General features: G+C 39.9%; 1 protein-coding gene across 1 annotated transcript in view; it reads right to left on the bottom strand.

Moving 5' to 3' along the window:
- Positions 1–27827, bottom strand: part of LOC131258149 (protein C2-DOMAIN ABA-RELATED 11) — a 45838-nt gene that overhangs the window by 9863 nt on the left and 8148 nt on the right. The window contains exons 2-3 of the mRNA XM_058259262.1: positions 24186–24344; positions 20506–20601 (exon numbers count right to left, since the gene is read on the bottom strand). Coding sequence (XP_058115245.1) covers positions 20506–20601; positions 24186–24305 — 216 coding nt within the window. The 5' untranslated portion in view covers positions 24306–24344. The remainder of the gene's footprint in view (positions 1–20505; positions 20602–24185; positions 24345–27827) is intronic.

Genomic DNA, 27827 nt, shown 5'->3' with positions numbered 1-27827 from the left:
TTTCTTACAGCAGCATATGCTTTTAAGGCCCCATTAAATGGAAACTTGTTATGTATGTATTCTTTTTACAACTTTTTTATTATTTCTGAATATGTAAATATATACATTTTAACATCTCCTAAAGTTTCGCTGAGAATTCCACTGTTTTTCCCATGTTTTCCCACATTTCCAATTATCAGCGATATCAATATAGTCTCTATATCCTCTGCCAACGAAACTTGTAGCGATACCAATACTTCGAACACTAAGTAGACCTTCCAACTACCATGGAAATCAATTCTACCTTCACTATGGAAGATCTAGTACAATATAAGGGTTTTGTTACTTCACCATCTGGTCCATTTTCAGACCCTCGCATAAACCATGACCTAGTCTCTAACCCATGGCCATTACTTGAACTCTCTTCTCAACCTTTACCACCCGTACTGTCCATACCTACGAGAAAAGAGAAAATAGAGGATATTTTATATGAAGAAGCAGTTTCCACTAGACATGGCGAATATCAGAAGTACTTGGTCAAGTGGAAGGACAAGCTGGTGTCAGACTGCACGTGGATCACAAAGACAGAGCTCCTACGACTTGACATCCCAAAACGTTATCAGAGTTTTATTTCGCCAGAAGCGAATCTTTCTCTATCAGGGAGAGTTGACGAAGACATCAGAGCACCATTTAGGGTCTACCAAAGGAGGAGATCATCATCAGTTTCCCTCTGGATGGATAACCACTATGTGAGCCCGAGTGGACCGTTCTGAAGACCCCACATGCATTTGATGTATCTTCGAAGACCCTACACTAGGAAGATGCACGTGGGTAGCATTCTTGAGGAATTTGGACCGTTGGAATGAGTACATGCATCGATCGAACCATTGGATCATGCACGACAGGCATTTGGACCACTCTTGATCGTGGACCACCCCATTGGCCACGAATAGTTTAGGATATTTCGATTTATTTATTTTGAGTATTTTTTGTCATTTATTTTATTATTTTTGGACTATTTTATGTTTTACTTGAGATAAGTTTTTTTATGAGCCCTAATGCCTTTTATTTTGAAAAAAAACAGAACTTTGTATTTTCTCTTCTTCATGTGATTTGAAGCTTGGGTGTGGTGTGATTCCTTTCCCCATTCAATGGAAGTGCTAGGCTTCCTATCTATCATCTTCCTTCTCTTCTTTTCTATCCACAAAAAGGTATTTTCTCAAAAACTTCTTCTTTTTTCTTCCATTCCCATCCAAAACCATCTCAATCATCTTTTTCTTTAACTTTTCATCATCCAACTTCAACCTCAGTTTTGTTTAAGATTTGAGCTTTTACTCTTTGTTTTGTGAAAAAGCTTATTTCTCCTATGAAGGGAAGTGGTACAAAACCATAGTGGGAGCGATTCATACATCTTTTGAGAGAGATCTTCTTTCAAGCTAAGTTATCTTCTCAAATCTTCATCTTCTCTTCTCCATCACCCATCTTTCCTTTTGCTTCTATTTAAACCTCCCGAAACCCAAACCTTCTTAAAATCCACTCATCGAACCCAACACCGATGACTCTTTAACTGTATGGCGTTGTTCATACGGCCATCCGTACTATCCTATAGGAACCCATTCACACATTTTTTCCTCTTCCCTCTTAATTTCTCAATTTCCCTTTTCCTTTAACATATACCCTAAATCAAAACCCCCACTTTCCTAACCCTAGTTCCCAAATCCTTGACTTCCTAAACCATAAGTCCCAAATTATCCTATCCCATACAAACCTAGTTGATTATTGCCTAGAAACCCTAACCCTAAAATTCAAGAATCTTCCTAATTGAAATAGAATCAAACCTATGCTAATTGGAGGGCTTCCATGACCCTTGGATCCTAGTTTTCTTCATAAATTGTGGTTGTTATTAATGCGGGGCTGTGATTATTTGAATTTACATGCTTTATGTCCCTATTGAATGCCATCAAATTGTGGTAGATTAGTTATATCATGCTTCTACTAATTTACGATTCATTTCTAGATTCCTTCATCTTATTTTAAAGTTAATTTGCATGGTCTTGCGCAGTGTTCGAAATATTAGTATCGCGCAATGTATCGCACCCTCGGGATATAGATATGTATCGGTTATCGTATGGGATATATCGTTTGTATCGCATAATTTATCGCACTTTTTGGGAAACATGGGGAAACATTGGGAAAATGGTTGAATTTTTCAATGAAACTTCAGGGATTATTAAAAAAGATCTTAATACACACTTTCAAATCATAAAATCTCAAAAAAGAAGTGCACATAATAGGTTTCTTTTGTACAGGGTCTAAGCTATGCATTGTCCTATTGAACTAAGACAACTATATTTAGTATCCACCCCATCCATCTGTTTTTCCATATCATTTTAGGACAAATATTGAAGCAAATCCAATAATTAGGTAGACCATACCAAAGGTAACAATGGTGATTGACCATTAGTGGGCCACAAAAATTTTGGATCAAGCTGATAATTGTTTTTTCTCTTCATTCAAACTTATGTGAAGTTATCGGCAGATTGGATGCCTAATAAAATATAGGAAAAATTAAGGTGCAACCTAAGAAGTTTTTAATGGTACCATGTTCAACTAACAATGTTTCCATGAGAATAGTCCACCTGATAATTGGATCTTCTTAATTATTGGGATCATGTTGTAAAATGATCTGAAAAAATGGATGGACGGAGTGGACACAGAATACACACGTCAAGTTGGGCCCCATGGTACGGTTGTATGGTCTTGGGTGAGGCGGGTCTCACCTAATCCGCTCCCTGCACCTCTTATAGTACCAAGTAAACTCTATTGGGCCCACCGTGAATGTACATGGTTTATCCATGTTTATCCATCCGTTTTTCCGGCTCATTTTAGGGGTTGAGCACAAATTTGAAACATATCCAAAGCTCAAGTGGACCATATCGCAGGAAACAATGGGAATAATGATTTCCATTGTTGAAACCTCCCTAGGGCCTACAGTGATGTTTATTTTTCATCTAACCTGTTCATAAGATCACAAAGATATGGATGAAGGAACAGAACAAATATCGGCTTGATCCAAAACTTTTTTGGCCCCCAAGGATTTTTTAACGGTAGATGTTCAATTCACACTATTTTCTGTGGTGTGGTCCACTTCAGCTTTGGATATGCTTCATTTTTTGGGCTAAAAACATAAAATTATATGGTAAAATGGACGGACAAAGTGGATAAAATACATGAATTACAGTGGGCCCACAGAGTTTATGTATTACAATATTCACTACGTTATCGCTTCCCACACACTGCGAAGACGGGCAATGACGCTCCTGCAACTTGAGTTGTACAAACGGCTCAAAGCTACATGGCCCCACAATAATGTATTTATTTTATCTACACCATTTATACATTTGGAGAGATCATTTTAGATCATGAGCCCAAAAATGAGCCATATTCAAAGCTCAAGTGGACCATACCACAAATTGCAGTGGGGCTGATTCTCACCGTTAAAACATTCGTAGGGCCCACCATAATTTTTATTTTCCATCCAATCTGTTCATTAGGTCACATAGACCTGGATGAAGAGGAAAAACAAATATCATATTGATCCAAAACTCCTATGACCCCGAAAGGGTTTCAATGGAAAACGTTCAATCTCCCACTGATGTTTGCAGTGTGGTCCACTTATTCTTCTTTGGATCTATCTTATTTTTCGGCTCAAGCCTTACAACGAGCTCGCCAAATGGACAAACGATTTGGATATAACACATACCTCATGATGGGACCCATGGAACTTCGCAACATCAACACACCAGTCAACTCGCGGTGGTGTGCAGTACACCAACCAACTAGATTTCCATAAAAAGGGCTTGGACACCCTTTTTTTGGAAGCAGAGAGGGTTCCGGAAGGCTGGAACCCTCAAATCTCTCCCAAATCTCACATATCTTTGGATTTCGGCGAAGATTTCTGCAAATTTCAGCAAGGATTTCTCCGGATTTCGCCCAAATACTCAGATTTCGACGGATTTCTCTCCCAAATCAGAGATTTTGTTTGTAGTAGCCTACGAACGACGCTTTAATTCGAATGGCCCACCAAAGGGAAGCTTCCGATCATGGCGATCTCTTGTACAGGTATCGAAATCCACCTGTTGAAAGTTTCTCTATATATTTTTTTAATTTTTCTGATTGTTTTTTAGATAATGACGCTGTCCTGAACGATATTTGGTCTCTTTTTTTTTTTTTACTTAGTATCTTTCGAAGGTTTCGTGTCGCCGGACCCAGGGTGTCCTGTATCGGTTACGATACGAGCGTATCGGCTGTTACGTATCGGTAACGGCCATGTCCGTTACACGATACGGGGCCGTAACGGGTACTCCACCGATTTTGTAGCCGTAACGGCCCCGTAATGGCCGTTACAAAGCGTAACGGCCGTTACTGCCCAGTAACGGTTAGGGCATAACGGTCACTTTTTTTCTGGCTTTTTAAGGTCCGTTTTTTCACTTTTTTTGAAACTTCTTTCTTCCAAACCTTTCCTAAATCATTCTATAGCTATTTTCGACCAATCTTAGCTTGATATTTCAGATAAAAACAACTTATATTAAGGATTTTCTTGATTCGAAACTCCATGGGCCATTTTCCAGAAATTCCTCAAAAATAGGTATTTATATTTTTTATTGAATGTTTTACTGTTTTAATGGTAGAATATGATGTATTAATCATAATAAAAGATATTAATGTCCATTTTACAGATTCTTGATGTCATTTTATATTTTTTTATAATTTTTTTCTATTTACATACTATTTTTGGGCACTTTTTTAAAAATTCGAAAAATCAATTTTTATTGAATGTTTTGCAGTTTTAATGGTAGAATATGATGTGTTAATCATAGTAGAACATGTGAATGTGCATTTTATAGATTGTTGATGTCATTTTATATTTTTTTATAATTTTTTCTATTTACGCACTATTTTCGGCCCTTTTTTTTTAATTCAAAAAATCAATTTTTATAAAATGTTTTGTTATTTTAATTATAGAATATGATGTGTTAATCATAGTAGAACATGTTAATGTGCATTTTACAGATTGTCGATGTCATTTTATATTTTTTTATAATTTTTTCTATTTACGCACTATTTTTGGCCCTTTTAAAAAAAAAAATTGAAAAATCAATTTTTATTGAATGTTTTGTTGTTTTCATGGTAGAATATGATGTGTTAATCATAGTAGAACATGTTAATGTGCATTGTGCAGATTTTTGTTTTCATTTTATATTTTTTTATAATTTTTTTCTATTTATGCGCTATTTTCGGCCCTTTTTAAAAAAAATTTGAAAAATCATTTTTTATTGAATATTTTGTTGTTTTAATGGTAGAATATGATGTGTTAATCATAGTAAAGTGACAGGTCACAAACAGGAATCACAATCACAACTACAGGTATGTTCTAGAAATTCCTCAAAAATAATTGCAAATACCTACACATGTATCATTGATAGTAGATGGTTAGAAAATTAAATATATGAATTTTGTAGTCAAATTCAGGTTATCTGGTTCATAAATTCATCAGGCGGTCCGATACAACTTCTCACCAAAGAGTAGACCGTTACACCACCATAAACATGTTCCAATTTATAAATAAATGCATATTTGGAATGCTTAGAATATTCTGGATTTAATGCATATTTTTTTGGCCAAAAAAAAAAAAATTTACACCGTTACGGGTCGTTCCGCCCTCGTATCACCGTTATGCCCCCGTATCCGTATCGGTATCGGAGGGCACCGTTACGCCAACCGATACCGATATGGGATACCTTGGCCGGACCGCGATACCGATAATATCGGCCAATAGTATCGATATTGCGAACATTGATCCTGCGTCAACCAATTCTTGGACCCAAGGTGTAATTGACCATGCAACCCCCATTCTAGCTTTCTCTTTGGGTCGTGAATGGGAAACTACAGGGCACTACCAGTCACAAGATTATGGGATGGTTTTGGGCCTGGAACAGTATTTGGTAATGCACTCATGTAAATCTAGATCACCCTTGTAAATCAAATCTCACGAGAATGTCCACAAGTATGAGAAAATTTCTCTGATTGGATCTCAAAAAATGAGCTAGTGAACCTCCCGATGGGAGGAGTCAGATTTACATGGTCGAATGGGCAGGCCATGCCAACCAAGTCTAGGCTAGATAGATTCCTTATCTCGATGGAATGGGCAGAGAAGTTTCCTTTGATTGATCAGAGTGGCATGCCTAGACCGTTTTTCAATCACTGCCATGTAATGCTTGAAGTTGATGAAGAGAACTAGGGCCCGCGTCCTTTTAGGTTTGAGCTAGCTTGGTTAGAGGTGGAAGGCTTTGTAGATAAGATGGTGGAGTGGTGGACATCTTTTACGGTTTATGGGGGTGCTAGCTTATCTCTTTTTCAAAAACTAAAAATGTTGAAGAAAAAGATTTGTGGAAAAAAGAGGTTTTGCAAGGTCGGGAGGAAACGTCCATTTTGCTTCAGGAAATGCAAAAGATTGGATATCAAAGAAGAGGCGGATCAATTGTTAGAGGAGAGAGCACGACAAGAATTCTATTGCACAAAATATAATGCTAGGCTGCGGCATGAAGAGATTAAATGGAGACAAAGATTGAGGGCTTTGTGGCTTAAAGAGGGAGACAAACACTAAGTTTTTTTCATACTATTGCTAGCGCTAGAGCGCACACAAACAAGATCAAATTCCTAATGGAAGAGGGTGTAAGGATAGTGGGGGAGGCCAAAATCAGTGGGGTTATAGTCGAGTTCTACAAAAAACCGTTATCAAAAGATGCTTGGCATCGTCCTCCTCTTGACGACTTACATTTTGATTGTACGTCGCTTGAAGTGGCGGTTTCTTTGGAGCATCCTTTCTTGGAGGAAAAAGTGGAGAAAGCAATGGCAAAGTTGGGTGGCAATAGAGCTCCAGGGCCAGATGGTTTTTCGTTAGCATTCTTTTAGAAATTTTGGGAGATGATGAGGGGTGATGTGCTTCGGTTTATGAATGAATTTTTCGAGAAAGGTTTTATAGCGGCGGAATTAGGGGTTACATTTATAGTCTTGATTCCCAAAAAGGAAGGTGTTGAAAGCCTAAATGACTTTCGTCCTATTAGCTTGTTAGGAGGCCCATATAAGATATTCATGAAGGTTTTGGTTCGGATGGTTTTGGGGGATATAATCTCGGTTGCTCAAGGGGTATTTGTGGATGGGAGACAGATAAGATAGTTGACGGGTCCCTGTTAGCTAATAAATGGATTGATTCTTACAAGAGAAGAGGGGATCAAGGTGTGGTTGGCAAACTTGATATTGAAAAGGCATATGATCATGTGGATTGGACTTTCCTTGATTACGTGTTGGGAAGGTTGGGTTGTGGGGTCAAATGGCAAGGGTGGATCCAAGCATGTAAGGTCGGCTAAATTTTCAATTCTAGTAAATGGCTCGCCAAATGGTTTCTTCTCACCTTCTGGAGGTATGCGCCAAAGTGACCCATTATCTCCTTATCTGTTTGTATCAATGGAGGCCCTTAGCAAAATGTTAGAGAAAGGCGAAGAGATAGGTTCGGTGGAAAGGATCTGGGGTGGAAAAATCAGATTTTCAGATTTTGCATCTCCAATATCCAGACGATACGCTTTTGTTTTGTAAGGCAGATGCATTCAAAGTGCAAAACATTTAGTCGATTATTATGTCTTTCGAGGCAGTATCCAATTTGAAGGTGAACATGCCCAAAAGTGGAATTCTTAGAGTTGGTCTCTCTAAAGAAGAAAATTTCCAGTTTGCATTTATATTTGGCTGTAGGGAGGGGGCATTTCCAACCACTTATCTTGGGCTCCCGTTATGTTTTGGCAAACCGATAAGACACATGGGACTTTATCACCGAGCGATGCGATAGGAAGTTATCAAAATGGAAATTGACATACCTATCTATGGGCAGGCGAATGATTTTCATTCAAGCATCAATGTCGAATCTCTTAGTTTATTTTATGTCTTTATTCAAGTGTCCAAAGTTTGTTTTAAAAGTTTTGGAAAAGCAGAGGAAGTTTTTGTAGAAAGGATTGGAAGAGAAACACAAGTTTCCTCTAATGAAGTGGGAAGAGGTGTGTTAACCACGTGTCCAAGGAGCAGGCTTGAGAAAATTAGACATGAGCTTAGCATTGCTAAGGAAATGGTTGTGGAGGTTTGGGGTAGGAGGGAGAGCTAGATGGTGGGTGGCGTTAGGGAGGAAATATGGGATAGATGATAGTGGATAGTGGACCAAATCTTCTTCTTTATATCGAGCTTCTTATCTATGGAAGTCGGTGACGTCCTTAAAACAAAGGGTTTGGGAAGGGATAGGCTTTGAGTTAGGGAACGGAAAAAACATTCGTTGTTTAGAGGACAGATGGCTAGGTGAAAGTAATTTGAGGGCTAGCTTTCCAAGGCTAGCAAGGTTAGCAACGGAAGCAAATTTGAAGGTTAGTAGCTGTTTCTCTTGGAGGGCCGATGAAATTATCTGGACTCCTCCATGTAGTAGGAACCTCAATGAAGAAGATTTTCTATAATTCTCAACTCTTCTTCAACTGTTGGATAAGGTCTCTCCAGTTGCTTCAAGTACGGATTCCTTGAGATGGTTAAAAGATAAATCAGGAAAATTTTCAGTTAAATCATTATATGGGGTCCTAAGCGAAGATGGGGAAAATGAGGAGATTGCTCCGACGTCGTATGTATGGAAATATGGTGCTCTGTTGAAGGTAGCGGCTTTCAGGTGGCTTTTTGTAAGGATTAAGGTGCTAACTACTAACAATCTTTACAAGAGGAATATGATTCTCCTGAATGTATGCCTTCTCTATTTCCAGGATGCGGAATCAGTGAATCACTCGTTTCTTCGCTATCCTTTCACTTGGGAGGTGTGGGATCATCTTTTTCCAACTATTTGGGGTGCTCCCAGGCTCAATAAATATATTTCTTCTATCATGGCAAGTGAGGGTAATGGGAAATCAGAGAAGGGATTATGGCGGATGAGTGGTCTAGCGGGGCTATGGGTTTTATGGCTAGAAAGATATGACCGATGTTTCATGAACAAGAAGGGGAAAGCTTTGAATGTGTTTAGGAGGGGTAAATCTTTTGTTAAAGAATGGGTTTTGGGCTCGGATAGGTGTTTCCAATTTCCGATGGGTTGTTAGCAGTGTTGTTGCCTCTTTTTTTCTTTATATTCTTTTGTAAATTTTGGTTGCGGCCTTTTAACGAAACTATCACCTTTCAAAACAAAATCTAGATCACATAGAGAATACCCTGAGGATTGGGCCCTCAATGTCCAACTTATGCTCCTTCTAGGAGAGATACTGTCCAACATAGCTAATCAATGAAGATAGATCTACAAGCTCTCTTGAGCTCTTAGATCTTAGATCCACCCCTACCTCACCACAGCTATTTGGCCCATTTGGAAAATTACCTGACATTAGAAATGTGATGCAGGACATGAAAATTAAATATGATATGCAAGATTTCAGGCTTAAGATCACGTTACTTCAAAAACAATTACACAAATTCCATATCCCACATGAAAGTCCAAACATTCAATTAAGGGGAATCTATGCGGGTCCAGGCCTACACATGATAGGGCTGGATCAATAAAAATTATGAACCAAACGATACTCAAAAGATAAGAAATAATCATCCACACATGCATAGTAATCAGTCCCTAATCCAAAGGATTCAGAAATTCCAATTCGGGGAACCATAGGGTAAAAAAGGGGGCATAAAATTGGAGATTTGAGTAATTTAAGGTTAGGTTTAGGGATTTTGGGTGAAAGCGGAGTGAAAGAGAGGAGAGAGATGAACCAGAGAAGTACCACACGCGTGGACAACAACAATGGCCCAGACGCACGTGCGTGCGATCCCGGCCGCATGTGTGTGAGGCTCACTATTCAAAAAAGGCCACCTTGGCCCTGGTCAGCCAGGGATGGACTCCAAAATCCCCAAATCTCAGCTCGATCCGATGTACGGTTTGTTCGTGGTACTCCGCCGAAGTTTCAGCCCTCTTGTAGGGCCAAATTCTGAAATTCTGTTGTGGGGAGGAGAATTGCTGCAATAGATGATTGAAGTGTAGATGATGGGGTGAGATGAGAAGGGATAGTAGAAGATGGGTAATAGAGATGGCGATGGATGGGGGCGAATCGGGATAAATGTGGCTTCACACCACGGTAGTTAACCCTTCGATGATGGGAGGGCTTCGCACCCAATTAGGCTTCACAACTCAGAGAGTAGGAAAACGCAGAATTTTTATTAATCTTCAATTAATCAAAAGAACTACAAGGGGTGCCTATTTATAAGGAAAACCCTATACCCCAAAACTCGCGCCGTGTGCGCAACCTATTACTTGGCGATAAAGTAAACTAAAATAAAAACCAATCAAAGAAATTTAAAGCGTTCACGATGCTCTAAATAACATAAATAAGCAAAACCTAAAATATGAAATCAATCTGACTAGTAGGCCATGATCATGAGATCCCATGATGGGCTTTTCTTGGCTATCAGGCCCACTCTCTTGAACCAAAACTCCGTCTTCTAACTAGGAGGCCCTCCCTGGACGTCGTTATCGATCCAAATCGATGGTGGGGCCCTCCTTCTGGCGTACGTGCATAGGGGGGCAGCGTGAATGCGCGTGTGCGCATGATATCCCCATCAAAATGGTTGACAAAAGTCAAGAACCCAAATTACTGGGATGAGCCAATGATCATTATGATGGTTTACAGTATCTGATCTTGCTTAGAAGAAGCACTTTTCATCATTTGTAAGAATGATTTTATAACCTTGTCCGCAATTTAAAGCCTCAGATGTGGGGCTGTCAATAGGCCCAGCCTAGGCTCGTTTGGACCTAGATTTCAACTGATCAGGCTGGGGTGCGTTCAACTTGGCCCATTCAAAATTTGAATTTTGCTTGGCCCTGGCCCAGCCATTCACAGGTCTCCTTGGATGCACTGCTTCAAGTATTGCTGATTATTTCTTGATGAAACTTGCAACCTTTTGAACTACCAATCTCCTCCTGGACTTCGAATTCCATCAGGCGGCAAATCTGAAGGATGACAAAATGGCAACTTTCTTCATTTGATCTGTGCATGGGGAGTGTATTCTCCAAGCTCATACCATTGTGAGGCAGACTACCAGTTGCACTTCTCTTTCTTTTACTTTAACATTTTTTCAGCCAGTCAGATGGGAAGAAGTCCAAATGACCAAAGAGATTGGTGGTCTTGGCATAGGTAAAATCAGAGAGGAAGAATACATCCCTCCTCAGTAAGTGGGGTTGGTGTATTGGCAAAGAGAAGCTTTTTGGTGTAAAGCGATTGTAAAACAAATACAGCTCAACTAACAAAGTATGTGATCCTGGCAACCGTGGCAGAACCTCAGCGTCCAAAATGTGGAAAGAAATTGTTGGTATGGGAGATTGCACATACTAATGGCGCAAACCCCTTTCGGAAGTCTTCAGATTCTTGGTTAAGAACGAAGAATCTACGTACTTTTGGGAAGACAAATGGATTGGCAATGGACCACTGTCCTCTAAATTCCCAAGCCTTTACAGATTGGTCAGCGATAGACATCTCAATCAAAGATTGTGGAAATTTCAGAAAGATGTCATGGACCATTAGGCTTAGAAGGAATTTGAAGAACAATGAGCCGGAAGATTTCGAATCACTGCTTGTCATGCTTAATGAAGTTCGCCTCTCTCCCCTAGTATGGAATGAGAGAACCTGGAAGAGGATCCTTCTGGGAAGTACACAACTAAATCCTTCAACATCTCGATGTCCCATGATGCCAAGAACCACTTCGCCACCCGCTTTGGAAATCTCTCGCCCCTCCTCAGGTTTCAACCTTCCTGTAGCTTGTGGTAGAAAAGAGAATCCTAACGATGAATAAACTACAACGTCATCGAATGATGATCCCAAATTATGCATGATGTGCGAATCTAATGAAGAAAGCAACACCCACCTTCTCCAATGCCCAGTGGCCTCTTTCATTTGGAGCTTTTTCCTCTCCGAATATCATACCTCCAGGGTTAAATCTCCCACGCAGATGAAGAATTCATTCATTGGAACAGTTGCCATCTCAAGGGACAGGAATACTGTGGAGATTAGTGCCATTCGCAACTTGTTGGGGGTATCTGGAAAGAGAGAAACTCTAGAATCTTCAAGGGAGTGAAGTCGTCAACAAATATGCTGGTTGAGAAGATCAAAGAATTTATAATCGAAAGGGTGTCACTCTCGTGCAAATTTTGTGGAAAATCAGTAGTGGATATAGGTCTTGAGTGGTCCTCTATTGTGATGAGTACACCATTGCATACCTCTCCATGTTAAACACTTCATTTAACACTTTGTCTTGCATCACTTTGATTCTTTGCTGCACATTTTGTCTCTTGCGGGCTTTCTTGTCCTCTCTTGTATCCCTGAACTATGGTTCTTTTTATAAAATTTATTGTTGTTTGCTCCAAAAAATAAAAATGAAATTGCAGATATATCACCTACATTGAAGCCTCAGGTTATTGATGTAGACACCAGACCATTCAAAGTATATTAACGCAGGAGGCGTGCATTATCCGTGTCAATGTGCTTAGATGAAGGGTGAGGGTCGGGTCTCTAAAGGTTGAAGACCTTACACATGTGTTCGTGACATGTGTAAGTTGCTTGAAGGAGATATTTGGACCGTTGGATTGCGACGATGGTGTGATCAGACCGTTGGATCGTCGCGGCCCACTTTCATTGCACTATCATTGGGGCCCATTAGACATCTTGAATTTGAGTTTATCCTATGAATATTTTATTTATTTGAGTTTTGAGATAGTGTGCGAACAATTTTTTGTACAAATTTCTTTTTTTGAAACTTTTTTTAGTAGGGGTATTTTGGTCATTTAATGCAATTATGAATTTATAAGGGTGTTTTGCCCTAAACCTAAGAATGTCATGTTATGTTTATGAAAAGAAAGAAAGTTTTTGCTTCTTCAAGACCAGACAATCACGTCTTCGACTTCCAATGATTGGAAGAGGGCGTGAGGCCCAGGAAAGTGATTTCTCATTTTCTTCTTCTCTCATTGTTTCTCTTTTCAAGATACTCTCTTCTTTAAACCTATTTTCTTCCTTTTCTTCTAAATTCTATGGATTTAGAAGTCGATCCCTCTTCTTTTCAACCCAAATATTTGGATATTGGAAGATTTTCATCTCCACATTTACATATTTTGACCTTCTTCAAATCCCATCACCCAAGGCCTTAGATTTAAAGAACCATCATTTTTTATTTTATTTTTTTTGCGTTTTCCAAATTTCCCAATCTAGAAAATTCTTATTTCCTGGATTAGAAAATTCACTTGGATCTTTAGACGGAACTATTGCAAGACGAAAGTCCTATCTTTCGCCAGATCCGACTAAATTCAAATTTTAAGGTTCAATACAACGTGTTTGTGATGGATGGCCATAATCATTGCTGCATTCTCCTTATTTCCTTCTTGTGTTTATGATGCATAAAGCTGATTTTATTTTTATTTTTTGTTGTTAAAGATTAAATCTGCCCCTTTCAAATACTGCATTCATTTAGGGTTGAATAGGTTGTCCTACATCAATTTTTGGTATCATAGACTAGGATCTTGCATTGGGTCGTCTTATATCAAGATACCTAAGGTCTATATTTTTATTTTTCTAGGATTTCATGCATAGCATATAGATCTAGATATAAAAAATTTCATATTTGCATCATATTTAGAGTCCAGATCTGAAACTTTCCACATTTGCATCATTCTAAAGGTTAGGATCATTGGTGTCAATAATCTTGTGTCAAAACAGTCTCCTAGAGTCGTGTTTTAGGAAACCTAAGTTGAGTCTTATAGTGTATGCCCACTCGGACTAGTAGAGAGTTTGGTCTACACCCAATCTTGAACATGAAGTAGTTGACTGAGATGATAAACACGATCAACCAATGTTTGGCTGTCATTGAGGCGTAATCTAGGAACACGAATACCCTTATGGATCAAATGGAAGCATCCCTAAGAGAAATCTCCGACATTGAAGGGGATGAACAGTCTCAAGTAGGGGGAGTAGTCGATGAATGGGTAGGAAATCGTGGTAGAGGTTGTGGAGAACGTGGCCGAGGGGTAAGCCGTGTAGGGACGCAAAATTCGCAGCCCGCAATCGAGTATCAAGACCGTTATAATGCTGATAAAAGAATCATAAAGAGTGTTAAAGTAGATGCTCCTAGTTTTGATGGGCACCTTGACCCAAAGGCATTCCTCGATTGGTTAACAGACATTAACCATTATTTCGAATGGTATGAGATACCTGAGAATCGACAAGTGCGATTTGCAAAGATGAAGCTTATGGGTCAAGCAAAATTATTTTAGACAAATACAGAGCGTAAGATCAAGAGATCAGGAGGTGCCCCAGTCACGCATTGGGTAGAGATGGAGCTATTAAAGGAAAAATATATTCCTCTCTTACTGTCAAAAGCTCCTAAATCAATGGCAAGCATTACGCCAAGGATCTATGTTGGTTGCAGATTACATCACAAAATTTGAGTACATGATGCGGTGTGATATTCAGGAGGATCCCTTAATGACGCTGGCACGTTTCAAGGTGAGTCTTCGCATGTATTTGCAGCGTGAACTTATGACCCATACAGTGGGTGACTTGGATCAGGCATACTAAGTTGTAAAGGAGTTAGGGCATTACTTAAAGTCTCCTGTCACAAGATGCTTCGAGTCCCGAGACTCTAATGTTAGGTCTGGTTTTCAAGGAACTAAGCCTAATGTTGTAAGTCAGCCTAGGGCGCAAGCTAGTGCATCGCCTAAGCCTAAGGATGATAAGGGCAAAGGTGTCCTTGGTGCCAATCCTGGTAGTGGTAGTCACTTGAGATGTTATGAGTGCTGAAGTATAGGTCATTTCGCATACCAATGCACGGCAAAGACTCGCCGGAAAGCATTAGTCATAGACGAGTCAAATGAAAATGCGGATGACATGAGTAATTATGAAGTTGAAGAATATCACCCAGAGATGGGTGCTAGTGATTATGAAGAAGAACTAGAGGCTGCACCACTATCCATGGTTAGATGTGCTTTAGCGCAGGCCAAGGAGAGTGATGATTGGCGTAGAAACACAATTTTCTACACGTTTATCAAGAACGGTGACAAAATTTGCATAGTCATCGTGGATAGTGGTAGTTGCACCAAGGTGGTCTCAGCTAGCACAGTCACTCGTTTGGGTTTGAAGCCCATCCCACACCCTCAACCCTACAAGGTTTCTTGGGTTGACAGATCTTCTATGCCCATGTACCAACAGTGCTTAGTACCCATCCAGATCGGTTCATATAAAGACATGTTGTGGTGTGATGATAGAGATGTGCCTATGGATGTAGGACACATCATTATCGGGAGGCCGTGGTTATATGATAGAGATGTCACGATTTTTGGTCGTTCGAATGTGTACATTCACACATTAGGACAAGAAAATTAAGATTAATCCGTTGCCACCCAAGAGCCCCACGGACAAGGCTAGGGATGTGAAAACGAGTGAGTCAAGGAAAGAATAGAGGAAATCCAATCCGAAGTCTCTACATACCATAAATGCAAAAGAGTTTAAGAAAGAGACTGAGGATAATTCGACAGTGTACGCCTTAATTGCTAGAGAAGTTACACCCGAGGTTCATGTAGAATTACCCCCTAAGGTGACTCTAGTTCTAGAGTACAGTGATGTATTCCCTGAGGATTTATCGGATGAGCTTCCACCTATGCGGGACATCCAGCATGCCATTGATCTCATCCCGGGGTCTACTTTACCGAACCTTCCTCATTACAGGATGAACCCTGTAGAGCATGCAGAGTTGAAAAGGCGGGTAGATGAGCTCCTGCAAAAGGGTTTCATCCGGGAAAGCATGAGTCCTTATGTTGTACCAGCGCTATTAACGCCTAAGAAAGATGGTACGTGGTGGATGTGTGTGCACAATAGGGCCATTAATAAAATCACGATCAAGTATCGGTTTCCAATACTGAGGCTTGATGATATGTTAGACATGATGGCCAAGTCCACTATTTTTTCTAAGATATACCTCAAGAGCAGGTATCACCAAATACGCATACGCCCAGGAGATGAGTAAAAGACAGCCTTCAAGATGAAAGATGGGTTGTATGAGTGGTTGGTCATGCCCTTTGGCTTGACTAATGCACCCAGTACTTTTATGTGTGATGACCCAGGTTTTGAGACCCTTCATGGGAAAGTTCTTAGTGGTTTATTTTGATAACATACTCATATATAGTACCACTAAAGAGTTGCATCTCGACCACCTGAGGCAAGTCTGTAGTGTCCTTAGGGCGGAGAGATTATATGCGAACCTTAAGAAATGTTCGTTCATGTCTAATAGAGTTGTCTTCTTAGGGTTCATAGTGTCATCTGTAGGGATGCGAGCGGATCCAGAAAAAAGTCAATGCAATAGTTGACTAGCTTGAACCGTGGAACATACATGATGTGAGAAGTTTTTATGGCTCAGCCACATTTTATTATCGGTTCATTCGAGGATTTAGCACTATTATGGCTCCCATTACTGATTGCATTAAAAAGGCAGAATTCATATATTCTAAAGCCATAGCTAAGGCGTTCAAAGATATTAAGGGCAAGATGATAGAGGCTCTCGTCATGCATCTTTCAGATTTTTCTGAAGTCTTTGAAGTAGCGTGTGATGCTTCAGGCGTAGGTATAGGAGTACTAAGCCAAAAGGATCATCCAATTGCCTATTTCAGCGAGAAACTGAATGAGGTAAAACAAAGGTATTCCACCTATGACAAAGAATTTTATGCGGTAGTACAGTCGCTACGCCATTGGAGTTATTATCTTCTGCCGCAAGAATTTGTCTTGTTTTCTGATCACGAGGCTTTGAGGTATTTAAATTCTCAAAAGAAGCTCAACCCAAGGCATGGCAAGTGGGTAGTGTTTCTTCATGAATATTCATTTGTCCTGAAACATAAAGCCAGGATCAAGAACAAACCAACCGATGCCCTTAATAGGAGAGTGACATTGATCAACTCCTTGAGCATAGAAGTTGTCGGGTTTGAACAATTGAAAGATGAGTATCCCATGTGTCCAGATTTTAGGGGAACATACGCATTACTCTTAGGTGACCAGCATAGTTTGGGTGAATTCGTGCTCAAAGATGACTTCCTTTTTAAAGGAGACCGACTTTGTATTCCCCGCACTTCCCTCCGGGATTTCCTTGTTTGGGAGCTTCATGCTGGAGTTATAGCTGACCATTTTAGTCGAGATAAGACCATCACCCTAGTAGCGATTTTATTGGCCAAGTCTCAAGCGACACATAGCCAAAATTTTAGTGCAATGTCGAACATGTCAACGAGCAAAACAAAAAAAGCAGAATATTGGATTGTATACGCCATTGCCAGTGCCACATGCACCGTGGCAAGACATCAGTATGGATTTCGTGCTTGGGCTTCCCAAGACAATTAAAAAGCACGATTCCATTTTTATGGTCGTGAACCAATTCTCAAAAATGGCCCACTTTCTCCCGTGTTCAAAAACCTCAGACGCGTTCAACATATCCAAGATTTTCTTTAAGGGGGTGGTTCGATTACATGGTTTTCCTAAGACCATAGTGTCTGACAAGGATAACTGGTTTACTAGTTATTTTTGAAAGACATTATAGCACATGATAGGCACGAGACTCTGGTTCTCGTTTGCCTACTATCCTCAAACTAATGGCCAAACTGAGGTTGTGAATTGAATTCTCGGAAATCTACTACGATGTTTAGTAGGTGAACACATTAAAACTTGGGACTTAGTCCTGTCAGTCGCCGAGTTTGCATATAACAGTTCAATTAATAGGGCTACGGGTATGAGTCCATTCGAGATTGTTAGTGGTTACAAACCTAGATTGCCCATAGATTTATTACCTATGTCAGTCACCTAGAGGCCCTCAGAGTCAGTCAATGCATTCTCCCATCACATTCATGAGTTGCATGCAGAAATTAGGAGGCAGATAAATGCTAGTAATAAACAATACAAAATTTCAGCTGACTTATATCATAGAATTCAAGAGTTTAATGAGGGTGATTATGTAATGATTAAGATGACGCTAGAACGGTTCCCTCAAGGTACCGTTAAGAAGTTATAAGCACGTAGTGCTGGACCATTTAAGATTTTAAAAAAGATTGGGTCCAATGCATATGTAATAGATCTTCCACATCGCATGGGGATTAGTTCAACATTCAATGTGGAGGATCTAATGCCTTATTCAAGCCATCCCATAGACTCTAATTTTGTTCCAAACTATTTGCCAATTTCTGAAATTTCTTCCCAACCTACACCACCTATGCCTATTATACCTGAGAAAAGAGAAGAAATTAAAGGAATTGTTGATGAGCAAATTATTTCCACTCAAGACGGTGGATTTCAGAGGTACTTGGTGAAGTGAAAGAACAGACCATCATCCGACTGTACATGGTTGACGAAAGCAAAGTTGCAGAAGCTAGATCCAAATTTCTTAGAATTTCTTAGAAAGGCACAAGAGTTCTATCTCGCTGGAGTCGAGCTCCTCAGTTGAGGGGAGTTGATGCGAACACCAGACCATTCACACAGGAGGCGTGCATTACCCGTGTCAATGTGGTTAGATGAGGGGTATGGGTCGGGTCTCTAGAGGTTGAAGACCTTACACGTGTTCATGACATATGTAAGTTGCTTGAAGGAGATTTTTGGACCGTTGGATTGGGACGATGGTGTGATCGGACCGTTGGATTGTCGCGGCCCACTTTCATTGCGCTATCACTAGGGCCTATTGGACATCTTGGATTTGAGTTTATGTTATGAATATTTTATTTATTTGAGTTTTGAGATAGTGTGCGCACAATTTTTTGTGCAAATTTCTTTTCTTGAAACTTTTTTTAATAGGGGTCTGTTGATCATTTAGTGTAATTACGAATATATTAAGGTGTTTTGCCCTAAACCTAAGAATGTCATGTTATGTTTATGAAAAGAAAGGGAGCTTTTGCTTCTTCAAGACCAGACGATCCCGTCTTCGACTTCCAATGATTGGAAGAGGGCGTGAGGCCCAGGAAAGTGATTTCTCATTTTCTTCTTCTCATTCTCTCTTTTCAAGATCCCGTCTTCGACTTCCAATGATTAGAAAATCCACTTGGATCGTTAAACAGACCTACTGCAAGACAAAAGTCCTATCTTTCACCCGATCCGAGTAAATTCAAATTTTAATGTTCAATACAACGTGTTTGTGATGGATGGCCATGATCATTGCTACATTCTCCTTATTTCCTTCTTGTGTTTATGATATATAAAGCTGATGTTTTTTATTTGTTGTTAAAGATTAAATCTGCCCCTTTCAAATACCACATTCATTTAGGGTTGGATTAGGCCATCCTACATCAGTTATCATAGGTAGTAACTGACATAAAAGTCAGACCGAAGGGCAATTTTGGATGCATCCCCCCAAGAGGGGCTTCCACAAATCCCTTTTTTTCTCACTTAACATTTTTGTCAACTCACAAAAAACTAATTTCAGATTAGTTGGTTTCCAGCAAGCGGGTTTTTAGTGCCTAGATGGGGGGCTTGTGAAAGTGCATTCAAACACATAAGGCAAGGAGGTTAGGCTCAAAATGGCATTTTGCTGTTAAAAGGCCCTTTTGAAGGCGCATCCAAACGAACCTGAAAATGTATTATATGTAATCAATGAAAGCAATGCGTGCATGTGTGCGTGTGAAAGATATTGCCTGGAAATGTATGTGTGCGTGCATGCGTGTGTGAAAGATATTGCATAGAAATGTATGCCTGCATGCAGCATGTGTGCGTGCATGTGAAATATATTGCATGGAAAAGGTATGAACTTGTATCGCTTCTGAAGGTAGCATATAATGGATGTTCCCTATCATGTTTAGACTATAAAGAAATCCACAATCCATTAAGCAAAAAGATATTGGTCTTCAAAGAAAGACATCAGCTTCAAACTGCTCTAGATACATGCTAATTGGCATAGATATATGATGAAGACAACAGTAGTCTCCAACAACACCTGAAGCAGCACCCCACCCTCATCTCCAACAGAAACATGGTCATATACATTGATGGGAACTGGTCATTGCATGGGCTGGGCTTCGATGGACCATGGCCCAAAAGAAAAACTCTTGCTGATTGGTCCTAACCATCCGTTCAATGTATACATTCACCATTGAAGATGACTGGTTTGCTATTCTGTTAACACTCTGTTTGCAAGTAACCAACTGGACAGTTAGGCTTCCACCAGGTTCGATGTTTGGGCCACGACGATTCAACGACTGGCTTATGACCAGTTGCGGTTACCATGCATGAACCACATGTACAAGTTTTGGGATGGGGTCATTGATTCAGGTGGAATTGGAGCTTACAAAATTGGCCCTCTAGCATTCCAACCTAGCTTTAAAATAAATGCATAAACAAATATATAATAGCTTGTGAAATAAGTATGGTAGGCAGTTTAGACTAGCATGAAAATTGAAATAGTCAAAGGGCTTACCAACTTTAAAACTCCTAGAGGTTCCTTAACGGTGAAAGTGAATTCCTCATTCCAAACAGGATTAAGGCAACTATTAATAACCTTGGTCTTCACAGTCTGAAGCAGAAGATAAATAATAATTCAGGGCTCAAAAGAGATAAATAACACAATGACATATGATTTGGAAAATAGAAGAATGTTACCATACTTTTTGACAATGGAAAAGGAAAAGAAAACAACTCAAATATTCAGCATAAAGGCATTAAATCATTTTTTTTTGACTCGGATTGTCTTGTTCCATCTCAAGTTACAACTTGCCCAAGTCGGGAGATTTTATCGGCCCAACTCAGTCAAGTCAAGGGTGACCCGTCATTAAATTGAAGTTTAGAAAAAAGACGATGGTTTTCAATCAAATATTCTATCAAATTCCAAACTAACTTCACTTCCATTGGAAAGGTCAAAAAAAATTTTCTTTTTTATAAGATATCTCTTAGGAAAGAAAAAAAATGAATCATTTGTTATCATGTTGCTGAACAGAGGGCCATCCAAAATTTGCATGGACAGGATGGATGACCCTGACGTTTTGAATGGTGGTCTGCAAATAGACAACCATAGTGAAAACAAAAGGCTTCTTTAACTGTCCACTTTCATGCTCCCAATGTCACGGTTAGGATGATCTCATCAGAGTGATTTCTTAGCCACAAGAATCAAAATTAGGATAGGATAAAAACAGTGGTGAACCACAAAGCAACAATCCACATGAATGAGTGAAAGAAGTTAGAGAAAGCAACAATGGTGCAAAAGCTAGTTTATTCACACAAGTAGAAGAAAATTTTACACTAAATAAAATTAATAAATCTATTTACTGAATAGAAAATCATCCCGTACATTCAAAGCAATCATATTTATATACAAGACTCTATATTCTTGCTCAAGCCAACAACTTAGACTTTCCTGATCTTCAATATCTTTGATGTAAAAGTGACCAACTTGTTTTTTGAATGATGATGACAGTTTCATTACAAACCAAACAAAGGTAGCGAGCAGCTCAAAGAAAAACAAGGATGATGAGAGAGTTAAGTAGATTTGGAGAGAGAGAAAGAGAGAGAGAGTTTGGAAGAGAATGCTCGTGTATTAAGGCACACATGACCTAACACACCATTTATTCTACTGTGAATAAAAAACAGATACATACACCTCAGGATTAAACAAAACTATGCATATGGACACACCCAAAATACATAAATATAGCACTTTTCACTTCCTATACTCCCCCTCAAGTTGGAGCATAGATGTTGATCATGCCCAACTTGCCAGTAATACAATGAAGAGCATCCCATTCCCAATTGAGACATTTGGTGAGAACATATGCCAATTGCGCTCCAAAGCGAACAAAGGGGGTCTCAATCTCCTTGTTAGCAACTTTTTTCCCAAATAAAATGACAATCAATCTCAATGTGCTAGTACGCTCATGAAACACCAGATTGCTGATAATGTGAATCGCAACCAGATTATCACAATGCAAGGGAATGGGACTCAAAAGGACTATAGCCAAGCTCCTACAAGAGTCTGAAGCCAAATAAGCTCACATGTCGCATGGGCCATTGCCTTATATTCAACTTTGGCAGATGATCATGCAACAACAAGCTACTTCTTACTCTTCTAGGTGACAAGATTTCCACCCACAAATACCCTGATGTAGATAGCTTATCATGCAAATGCCTCCACAAAGAGCTGAAGAATATACCAGATATACACTGAGACTTCCGTTGTATGGCCAGGGTCCCAAGGACCCAAAAACGATGAAGCCAATCCACTACCCCCTCCCCCCAAAACAACTCTATGGATACCAAAATACAGCAAATCAGATCCACCCAATGAAGAAATGCTTAAGAAACATCTACCGATTTCAAAGAAATCTCAAAGAAAAGGGGGGGGGGGAAGAGTGAACTTGGGTTTCTGCCAGATGTGAAAAACAAAACATACCTCAAACCAGCCCCAAAAATTTCCACAAAAATCACTACATATCTTTTAAATCAAGCTTCATCAAACTATACTTTTCCCAATTAAAAACGGTTCGTACAGAGTGTACAGATGTTGACGTCAGCTGTACAGTTGCTGACGTCAACAAGTTCCTGTAGCAACGATCAACATGAATTGCTTAGCTCTAATACAAGTTGAGTAGAGCAGATTTTGAGAAGAAAATAAAAGAAAAGGGAAAAGAGATGAGAGAGAGAGGAGAAAAAGGAGAGAGAAAGCAGTTTGGAAGAGAATGCTTTTGTGTTAGAGCACACACCCCCTAACACATCTTTTATTCTATTGTGAAATAAATAAATAAATAAATAAAACAAATACATACTCAAGAGTACATAAAACTATGCACATGCACACACCCAAAATACATAAATACAATGCTTTTCACTTCCCTATAGAGAGACCACCCAAACCCAAAAAGCCTAGATTCCATGTCATTGACAACCAAAATCTTCTTTGCAACACCCCTCAAAAACCTTATGGCCCCCAAGTCCCAATCAATCATCCTTCCTTTTGCCCCAGTAAAGACCTTGTTTAGCTTTTCCAACTTGTTAATGAGGTCCTATTATTTCATTCCCTCCAAAGTCCAAATAAATGAAAGACCTGCCAGCAATGACAATCTCCACAATGCTTGCCCCCTTCTACAATGTCTACTATGGGATTAAAAAATAGTTATGTTATGTCCATAAAGGCTGAAATGTAAGGAAATGGTCACCCCCTCTACATGATCAAGGGTGAATCAGTCCATTATGAAAAAGGGGCTGTATAGGCCCATATCGGCATAGTTACAGGGCTGATATGCCGTTAGAAGCCAATACGAACATAAAGAGCCCATTTTGAAATTTTTTATTTTCAACTCCTCTTCTTTTCCACTTCTTTTTATTTATGTCAAGAAGAAAGGATTCCACTTCTTTATTCATGTCAAACATAAAGGAAGCTTCGAAACTAAGTTTAAACTAGATGTAAGATTATTTTGAGGATCAAAACACAAAATTGAGTAAGATTCGATGAATTGAAATTGAGTGGACCATGTTGGGAATATCTAAAGCAATAACTATCACTTTTTTTCCCATTTTGCCACCTTTTTGTTATGATTATATGTAACACACCCTAATCCACCAAATCATGCTCAACGTGTGTTCGGAGCATGAAAAGTGATTACATAACAACCTATAATTGCATCATCAACTCATCATCACTCATATGTCGACTTATAATGACTTATAATCATAATTATATATTGATATTAGATTTTAGAAGCCTAAATATGGGAGTTTTACTGTTTTAGAGTCAGTCTCAAGTTAACCGAGACAACATTCTTACTAAAGAACGGCCCATTACACCATCAAAAACATGTTCAAAATTACGCAAAAAAAGAAACATATATTTCAGATCTTCATATTTTTATAATGTTTTTCCAATATCCAGTAATTTGGAGATGGCTTTTAAAAATTAGAGTGGAGAAAGTTTTACGATCAGCTACCCACCAGACATCAATCTCCCTCTGTTACCCACCCACTTGCATCATTCCCCTAATAATTACATAATTTGGATGCCGTAGCTGCAGACTTTTGATCAATAGAAAGAAGTTTTGTTTTTGTAAGCAGAGTGACAATATGCAGAGATCAAAAGGTCTAAGAAAGCGATAAAGGATACATGAGCGAGACCTGATTTCCAAGCTTGATAATGACATAAGGATCGCTGCTTGTGAAATCTCGGACTACGAGTTTTTTTCCTTGCACTACAGTCACTTTCAGCACACCATCTGCAACTGCCTCATCAGCCATCTCCCTCTGCACTTTACACCTAACAGAATACTCTTACACCTGCCAAAAAAGGAGCTTCTTAAACCCATGAAACTTTATCAATCCCTCATGAAACTACTGACATGATTCATGCACGGATGTACTGAAAAGGCAATTCACAGAAATGCACCAGCATGTGACATGCATGTGAGAGCCTGACAAGGTCCAGGCCACACATGCTCTAGGCCCAACCATGAACATGCCCTTGTTGGCTGTGAGGTGGAAGCATACACATAAACCCTCATGCAATGCCCAACATGAACATGCCCCTGGTTGGCCTCAACACTTAAGTGTACACATTGTGATTCAAATATCAGTAAATAATTATCACAATTTCAAAAGAAAAAAGAAAAAGAGGAAGAAGAAGAAGATATTGGTATGTTTTGTATGTACTAGTATAGTTATCACAATTTCAAAAGAAAAAAGAAAAAGAAGAAGAAGAAGATACTGGTATGTTTTGTATGTACCAGTATATGGCAATAAATCAGTCAAAAATCATACTACTGTAATGCAGGACAACTAACCACTTGCTCTAAAAGCTCGAACTAATATAGTGTGGCAAATTAATCCCTTTATCCCATTGCCCAAGGTTAGGCCATCGGCCGAACCCCCCGTGGGCCCCACTTCACATGGGTCCCGCTTCACACAAACCACCCGCCTCACACAAGCCGCCCACCTCAAGTGTGTCACACAGGCCATCCCACTCGAGTCCGGTGTGTAAATGCCCCTGCATCAATCACTCCCGACGAGAAGTCTCGATCACGAGACCTCCCGCTCTAATACCACTTTTGACGTAGGACAACTAACCACTTGCTCTAAAAGCTCGAACTGATAGAGCATGGCGAATCAATCTCTTTATCTTATAGCCCGGGTCAGGCCATCGGCCGAACCCCCCTCGTGGGCCCCACTTCACATGGGTCCCACCTCACACAAGCTGCCCACCCCGAGTGTGCCCCTGCTTCACACAAGCCACCCCACTCGAGCACAGTGTGAAAATGCCCATGCATTATACTGCCTATATACAGTGCATATCAATTGATACAATACTGATACATGTCAGTTTTTGGTACGTGAAGTGAAGCAGCAATGGCTTTGGGTGCAAGAGCAAGGGAGTGCCTGTTTCAAAATGCTAGCAAGTATTAAAAAGCTAGGAAATGGGATTGCAATTACAAAGCGCGATCCAAAGTAGGAGCAGCAACTTGATAGAATGATCATGCAACTAAGGTTTTGGGGGCACTGATAGGTGCTCTGGTACTGATATTTGAAAACACATTCACCCTCATGCACAGAATGTGCCTGAAAGGCCGCACAAACTGTAATAGCATGGCCCAGAAAATAGGACAGTTCACTAGACAAGGGAGGCACAACTATAGAGAAAAATGCATGGTCTGAAATAGCATGACTAGTGGTCCATATCCAACATGAATGGGTTACAGCCCAACTGATGAGTGGAGCAGACTGCACTTTGGGGCACAACATGTTTCCCTGATCTCATGTGTGCTAGGTCAGCACATTTGTCAAGAATCTGCTTCTTCCATCAATCCCAACAGGAATCGCCTTGGCATTTTCCACCTCTCATAATGTTCTCATCTTCATAATTAAACGGAACTCGGTCCCTTCTGAACTCACAAAAAATTGTACTTCATGATAAAACTGGAAAAGTCAAACAATAAAGAGCTGTTGAACATGAGAGACCTTGAACGAATTCTTTGACCAAGTTTTTGAATCAACTCTGGCTCAGGCCATCATAGAGAAGGAATCTTAAGATTCTGACCTTCCTCATAGCCGACAGAGAAAGGATCGAACACTGCCAGCAGTACCATTTGCTTACCATCCTGCATCTTTTTCTGCCAACATGTTATATTTGTTCAGGACATTAGAACCGTGCAAAAGCTGGGATCCATCATGAAGATCACTTGGGCTGAAAGTCAGGACAATCCGTTGACTATGCGGTCCACACATATGTGTTCTGTCAAATTGTAAAACCATCCATGGATCTTGAGGGTATGATCCACTTGATCAATAGATGAGATTGATTTTTGCTCAAAGCGATCTTCATGGAAGGTCGACCTTTGCAAGGCTAAGACGTCCTACCCATGTGCCATGGAACATGTTGACAACAAAGGATCCAGTACAGTTAGCTTATGGTACTGCCAGCAGTACTTGAACTCAGAGACGATAAATCTAGATTATTAGAAGAAACCTTCAATTTTCCATTTTTTAGGAAAAAAAGAAAGCTTTCAAAAGGGATCTTAGTCACACCACACATGCACATGTGGCAAACATGTATGAGTTTTTCTGTCCCAAAATAAGGGAGGTCCAAACCTATAGTTCAAGACCAAAAAAAAAAAAAACATGTCACTTTGGTGACAACCAAGGCGTGCTATATCGGTTATGGTATTGGTATTGGCCAACTCCGTACACGATTTGGAGCTGAATCAGTCAAGGTTAAAAAAATGAGGCTGCAATGGCCATTACAGGGCATAATTTCGGGGTTTTAAGGTGGGATCAGAGGACTTCGTGTCTCATATCCAATTTGTGGACGAAATAATTTTATTTTGCAAACCGGATGCGATCTAGCTTAGGAATCTTCGTATGGCTTTATTCAGGTTTGAAATGGCTGTAGGTCTTGCTGTTAATTTGCAAAAATCTTCATTATAGAGCATTCGTTTGCAAGGTGAGGAGGTGAATGATCTTGCTCAGATGTTTGGTTGTAATGTGGAATCCTTCCCCATGATCTATTTGGGCCTTCCCTTGTGTATTGGAAAAGTGAAGAAAGGTTTGTGGGATCCCATTATTGAAATATTCGATAGGAAATTGTCTAGGTGGAAAAGCAAGACATTACCTTTGGGGGGTCATATTGTGCTTATTGTAGCGGTACTCTCTAATCTCCCCCTATATTTCATATCTATTTCAAATGTCCCAAAGGGGCGCTCAACAAGCTCGAAAACCTTAGAAGGGATTTCTTATGGCAAGGTGGGGAAGTTAATAAGAAGTTTCACTTTATGAAGTGGCCGGATGTGTGTAGGCCGAAATAGGCGGAGGGGTTGGTATCTGTCATTTGGAATCTATGAATGAACTGTTATTGGGGAAATGGATTTGGAAGTTTGGGACTAAGGAGAGGATGTTATGGAGGGAGGTCATCATAAGAAAGTATGGGGTGGATAGAGCTGGTCGGTGGCCCAATAGTGTGGGCTTGTACAAGGCATCCACGATTTGGAAGCAAATCATGAAGCTCAAAGAAGTCGTCCTTCAAGGAGTGGTTTATGTAGTGGAGGATGGGGTCAAGGTCAGATTTTGGAAGGATATCTGGCTTGGTGATAAAGTCCTGCAAGACATCTTTCCGAATCTTGCCCTCGGTGCATTGGATCCGAAGATCTCTGTTAGTCGTTGCTTCTCACTCATGGGTAACCATGGGGTTTGGAATCCTTCGTGCAGAAGAGCTCTTCGAGAGGTGGAGCTTCAAGAGCTTATGGTGCTTCTTAGCTAGTTAGAAGGGGTCCC

The sequence above is a fragment of the Magnolia sinica genome, chromosome 10 (genome assembly GCF_029962835.1).
Source record: "Magnolia sinica isolate HGM2019 chromosome 10, MsV1, whole genome shotgun sequence".
NCBI lineage: Eukaryota > Viridiplantae > Streptophyta > Magnoliopsida > Magnoliales > Magnoliaceae > Magnolia > Magnolia sinica.
This window is presented reverse-complemented; position numbering and strand designations above follow the sequence as displayed.